Source organism: Pinus tabuliformis, chromosome 5_2 (genome assembly GCF_031772625.1).
Source record: "Pinus tabuliformis cultivar Carrire ecotype Pingquan chromosome 5_2, CPIR1, whole genome shotgun sequence".
In the NCBI taxonomy this organism is placed as follows: domain Eukaryota; kingdom Viridiplantae; phylum Streptophyta; class Pinopsida; order Pinales; family Pinaceae; genus Pinus; species Pinus tabuliformis.
Window position 1 is genome coordinate 633,675,961 of NC_142306.1, and position 6,051 is coordinate 633,682,011.

The following is a 6,051-nucleotide window of genomic DNA, read 5'->3' on the forward strand; positions in this document are numbered from 1 at the left end:
GGGTACTTTTCTGGATGTGGATAGATCCTATCTCCATACTTTTGAAAGAGGAGTTGCAAGGATCCTGGTTAGACTCAATCCCTCCGAAGGACTAGTGGAATCTTTTCCTCTGCAATACAAGGAGTATGTCTATGAACAATTACTGGATTATGAACTCTTTCCTTTCAGATGTCATGTTTGCCATGAATACGGGCATTTAGCGAGGGACTGCCCTTTGGGGAAAAGAAGAAGGGGATTTCATCAGAAGGAGGAGGAATGGGAGGACTTGCTGGGATCACCCAAATCCCAAAAGAAAAATGAGGAAGTCCCTGAGGAGAATCTCCAGTTCGAAGTTCCCTCCTCACAAGGGGAAGAGGATGTGCAGCAGAAGGAGGAGTGCCTCAACCATCGACCGGATGATCAATCAGGTCGGGAGACCCCTGCGGCTGAGAAGGCTGGTCCTTTGGAGGATCCAGCTCCCGGTATGCAGCCCCCTTCTTTTTTGTCCCCTGTTAATTCTGTTTCGTGCAATGATGATTATGTGGCAACCTCTTTTAAGTTACAAAACTCAGAAGATCTCTCACATAACATAGAGTGTCTGTCGGAAGCCATCCCGTCCTTAAATCTGAACAGTGAGGTGTTTCCAAAGAATAATATGGGAAAGGGTTGTCCTTCTGTCTCTCGTATCTATAACCTAAGGTCCCTCCATAAGCCCTCTCCTCTCACCAATGATTTTCAGGAATCTGTGGGTGGTCTAAGTCCTGAGTCTTCTAGGGGTCCTTCAAAGAAAGGTAGAGGTAGAAAATCTTTGTTATCAAAGACTCAAGTCAAGGCAAAGTTTGATGTGGCTGATGGGAAGCAAATGACGATTCCTGGGGCGCTTAGAGCAGCGAAAACCCCTGAGGCGGTTCTTAAATGATCTGTATGTCCTGGAATTGTAGGGGTTTAGCTAGTAAGCCCAAAAAACTAGCACTGAAAGACCTCATTTCTCGTCATCATCCGGATGTTGTTTTTCTTCAGGAAACCTTGGGTAAGGGAATCGATGTTGAATCTTCTATGTGTTCCCTCTTACCGGGTTGGTCCTTTACTGCTCTCAACGCTGCTGGTCATTCTGGAGGCCTTGCTATAGGTTTCAAAACCGGGAGGTTAAAGATCCAAAGCATTTGGGGCTTGGATCATGTTTTGGGTTTGGAGGCTCTATCGTCTGAGTTTGACCAGCCACTGCTGCTTATTAACATCTATGGTCCTTGCCAGGGTAGAGTTTCTTTTTGGAATAATTTTTTGGCAAAAGAGATCCTAAGGAACAAAAATTTGGTGATTGGGGGGGATTTAAATTTCTCCTTGGGACTGGCGGAAGCTTGGGGACCATCCGTGAGGGAAGATCCATTATCAGATTTCTTCTCAAAGGCCCTTCAGAGTGCAAAGCTGATTGATGTAAATATTATAAAGACAAAGCCGACTTGGAGGAACAGAAGAACGGGCGAAGATAGGGTAGCTAAGAGGTTGGATCGTTTCCTCATCAATGAAACGATGGCGACTTTTATCCCTTTGTTCCGTCAATGGGTGGGTGAGGGGGGAAGCTCGGATCACTTTCCAATCTACCTCGAACTCACTAAGCCCCCTGCAAATCCGGCTTCCCCTTTCAAATTTAATGCCTCCTGGCTTCAGGAGGAGTCTTACCAACAACTGTTCAAAAGCACCTAGAGACATTTGGGGCTGAATTCTCAGGTCAGCAAAGGAGGTCATTTTATGGAAAATCTGAAGAGACTTAAGAGAGCAACCATTGATTGGGCTGCTGAGAGAAGAAGGAAACAGAATGAGGAGCTGGTAAAGATTGAGGAGGCTATTGGGGTTCTTGAAGACCCTGATTCAGATGCCTATGCGTCCCAGGAAACAAAAGAGAAAATTCTGTCTTTAGAAAAAGGTAAAGCAAAGATTTTGTTGGAGAAAGAAGAGGAGTGGAGGCTGAAAAGTAGGGCCATTTGGCTAAAAGCAGGGGATGAAAATACAAAGTTTTTTCATAATTATGCAAGAGGGCGAAAAATAGCAAACACCATTTGGAAGATGAGAGACCCAGATGGAAGGGAAGTGTCCTCTTTTGAAGCAATTTCTTCTTTAGGGAAGAATCATTTTCAAGCCCTCTTTTCAAATCCAGGGGGGATCTCCTTGGCGGAAATTATTAGAACAGCTCAAGCATTTCCAAGGATGGTGGATGAAGAAGATGCAGAGCTTCTCTTTAGGGAAGTGGACAAGGAGGAAGTCGAGCGTATTATAAAGACAATGCCTAAGGATAAAAGCCCGGGACCGGATGGCTGGACGATAGAACTTTTCACTCATTTTTTTGATATTATTGGTGATGAGCTTACCGAGGTGGTGGAGGAGTCTAGAATGAAAGGAGAAATCTTCAGCTCTTTCAATTCCACCTTCATAACACTTATTCCAAAAAATGAGAACCCCTCGTCTTTTGAAGACTTCAGGCCTATCTCCCTCTGCAATACTATTTATAAGATTATTGCAAAGATCATTGCAGTACGCCTGAAGCCCTATCTATCTGAGTATATCTCAAGTGAACAGTTCGGGTTCCTGGATGGTCGGCAAATTCACGAAGCAATTGGAGTTGCACAGGAAACCATCCACAGTATCAGACAAGCAAAGAAGAAAGGGGCTATTCTAAAAATTGACCTGTCCAAGGCCTATGACAGGATTGACTGGTCGTATTTAAGATTACTTCTGACCCACCTGGGGTTCAAAGTAGAGTTTATAAATTGGATTATGGGGTGTATTTCAAATGTCAATTTTGCGGTCCTGATAAATGGGGCGGCCTCCCAGTTTTTCAAAAGCCAGCGAGGTCTGAGACAAGGGTGCCCGCTGTCTCCTCTGCTCTTTCTCCTGGCTGCAGAGGGGTTGAGCAGACTGATCTTAAAAGCAAAACAGGCGGGCTTGTTTACAGGTTTGGAGGTTGCTGTAAATTTATTCATTTCTCACCTATTGTTTGTTGAAGATATTTTGTTATTCTTAAATGGGAACCTAGATGAGGTAAAAGTTCTTAAAGATATTATTGACCTATTTCTGAAAGCCACGGGACTTCAAGTTAATCACAGAAAATCTCATTACATTTTGGAGGGCTTCAATAGACATGAGGTAAGTGCAATTACTTCCATCATGCCATTTGAAACCTGTCCGATGGATGAGCCTTTCAAATACCTGGGGTTTTGGCTGAAACCATCATCTTATCACAAACAAGATTGGTTATGGTTAGTGACTAAGATTGAACAGAGGATTTCGCATTGGAGCTATAAGTGGCTCTCTCGAGCCGGCAGACTGACTTTGGTCAATTCAGTCCTTCAAGCCATCCCTGTGTTCTGGGCAGCTCTGACATGGATTCCCAGAGGAATTATTCATAAAATCAGGCAGATTTGTAGCAGATTTTTGTGGTCAGGCTCAAAAGAAAATGCTGTGCTCCCCTGGGTCGCCTGGGACAAGATTTCTAGACCGAAGGAGTGGGGAGGATGGGGAGTAAAACAGCTGGTGGATTTCTGCCAATCCTTGGCGGCAAAATCAGGTTGGCGAATTGTTGTAGCTGAAAACCTCTGGACCAGGGTTGTTAAAAGGAAATATATTGATCCAACCCCATTGGAAGACTGGATAAGAAGCCCAAACAAAAAAGGGAGAAATTGCTCGGTCATTTGGAAGGCAACAGTGGACGCCTTTAAAATCATTGAACAAGGATTAGCTTGGCAGGTGGGGAACGGTGAATGTGTGCGAATTGGAAAGGACCCTTGGGTGGGGTGTAATGAATTATTTGCTCTTTCTCCTGGGTTGCTGGAACACCTAGCCTCTAAAGGAATCAATCAGCTTTCTCAGATTGCAAACCCGGGATTATCTTCAATTTGGGGACAGGGATGGAAATCAGCTGAAGACTTGGATCTGGATTTTCGTTGGCAAGAAGAATGGAATGCTTTCATCCAAGAACTTAAACGATCGAATGTCAGATTAAAGGATGTTCATGATTCACTGGTCTGGGCTCATGCAGAAACAGGCCGTTACTCTCCAAAGGCCGGATATGGTTTTTTGATGAGTAGAAAAGGGTGGGAACCCCCGGTTTGGTGGGCAAAGCCCCTCTTCAAATTAAAATGTCCTAAAAAAGCCAGATTATTTCTTTGGTGTGCGCTAAAAAATAAAATTCCCACTTGGGACATTCTACAAGCCCGTTTCCAATTGGGGCCAAGCAGATGTCCCCTTTGTAAGGAAGCCTCAGAATCGATTCACCATCTTTTTGTCAGGTGTCCTTTCTCCAGGGCGGTTTGGGAGGAGATTTTCAAACTTCTGAAATTCTCAGGGAGATGGGAAGGGGATACTTTATCTGCTGCTTGGGATTACTGGTGGGATCACTACCCCGATAAAAATTTGAGAAATCTTCCGCCCATTGTTTGTTGGGGTATTTGGATCTCCCGAAATGGATGCATTTTCAACGAGAAGCTCACCCCTGCACATGTTATTGCTCTTCAAGCATCAGCTATTTATGCTAGTCTCCCTGAGCCTGAGGCCTCTACTTCATCAAACAGGCGGGCAGATTTTAATATCAGAGAGGGCATCCCCTATGCTTTTTTTGACGGAGCTGCCCAAAATAATGTCACTGGGGCCGGAATCATAATACATCTCTCTCCTTCACATTCCTTAAAAGCCTCTGTAGGACTTGGGTCGGGCACAAACAATTTCGCGGAATTATCTGCCTTAAAACTTCTCCTGTGCTGGCTCATCCATAGAAACATCCTCACTGTTCAGATTTTTGGCGACTCGGCAAATGTGATTCATTGGGTCAATGAGAAATTTATATGCAGAAATTATATGCTGTTCCCCCTGCTGGAAGAAGTAAAAAGTTTAAAGTCTCATTTCAATAACTTCTCCATTGCTCATATCTACAGGGAAAATAATGAAGAAGCCGACCGGTATTCTAAAACAGGTCTGCAGCAAGTTCTGGGAGTTTGGAGGATAACGGAGCAATCTCAGGACCTGATCCGTGTGTCGGATCACCCACCTTTTCCTTAGTCTTTTTGTATTTCATACATCTTTGTGATGTTTCGTTTATAGATGATACTGTGTTTTGGACCGACTGTTTGGTTCAAAGTTTCGGCTTTAAGTTTTTTTAAAACTCATAGTTTTTTTGTATTGGGCTGTTTTCCCGTAAAAAAGGAGGCCCAAGATCTCTAGTGGACGTTTCTGAACTTCTATTTTTGATATGGTCAAGAAAGACATGGACAACTATGATAACTCAACAGAGATAAATTTCTCTGTGGACCTTGCAAACAGAGGCTGAATGTTAACGCATTCCTTTTTGTAGCTTTTTTATTACTTCATTAATAGAAAAGCGTGGTATTTTTTCCTTGGAAAAAAAAGTCACAAATAATCTGCTAAACTTAAATAAAAACAAAAATACAAAAAGACAAAAAAGGGAAAAAAGGGAAGAGGATCATAAGGAGAGGGTCGGAATCCAACTTTTACTCAATTTCTTGTTGGAAATAATATTGAGAGGGGGGGTGAATCAATATTAGCAAGTCAATAATATTTCTTTTCACAATCAGATTTATATACACTACTTCAGTTAATGAAACTTGCGTGTATACACAACTGTTGTTAAGAAAACTAGCGTATATCCTGCAAACTTATAATTTAGTTAATTCATCAGATGTTGATCTTTAATCTGTGCATCATAAGAATATAACAGTAACCAGGACATAGTAATAGTAACCACAGAACCCAAGCCAAAACCCAGAACACTGCAACAGCAAACACAAGTAGCTAAAACATATTTTATGAGGTGTACGCTACTTCAATGTGTCGAACCTACATGCATACGCACTTCGGTCAAGACAAACCTATGTATACGTTGTTTTGAAATGCTTAACCAGTCTGTATACACACCCTTGTTGTAATGAACTTGCATACAGATCTATAAAAGATGATTTAACCTTTACAACTATTCAGACATTAGTTATACCCAGATCATCAGATTTACAGATTACAACATGCACCAACTATTTAGATAAAAGATCAAAACCACATAAAGATACT

General features: G+C 42.5%; 1 protein-coding gene across 1 annotated transcript; it reads left to right on the forward strand.

Moving 5' to 3' along the window:
- The first annotated feature begins 1,509 nt into the window (after positions 1-1,509).
- Positions 1,510-5,028, forward strand: LOC149160636 (uncharacterized). Its single transcript, XM_089434664.1, has 3 exons — positions 1,510-1,542; positions 1,708-2,332; positions 2,510-5,028. Exons 1-3 carry the CDS (start codon positions 1,510-1,512, stop codon positions 5,026-5,028), a joined length of 3,177 nt encoding a protein of 1,058 aa, XP_089290790.1.
- Positions 5,029-6,051: the final 1,023 nt, after the last annotated feature.

Excerpts from the sequence above, each read along its gene's own strand:
- LOC149160636 (XM_089434664.1), top strand. The coding sequence starts at position 1,510 with ATGGCGACTTTTATCCCTTTGTTCCGTCAATGG. Across the intron at positions 1,543-1,707 it reads TCCCTTTGTTCCGTCAATGG|GTCAGCAAAGGAGGTCATTT; the intron begins GTGGGTGAGGGG and ends CTGAATTCTCAG. Across the intron at positions 2,333-2,509 it reads TCATTTTTTTGATATTATTG|TACGCCTGAAGCCCTATCTA; the intron begins GTGATGAGCTTA and ends AGATCATTGCAG.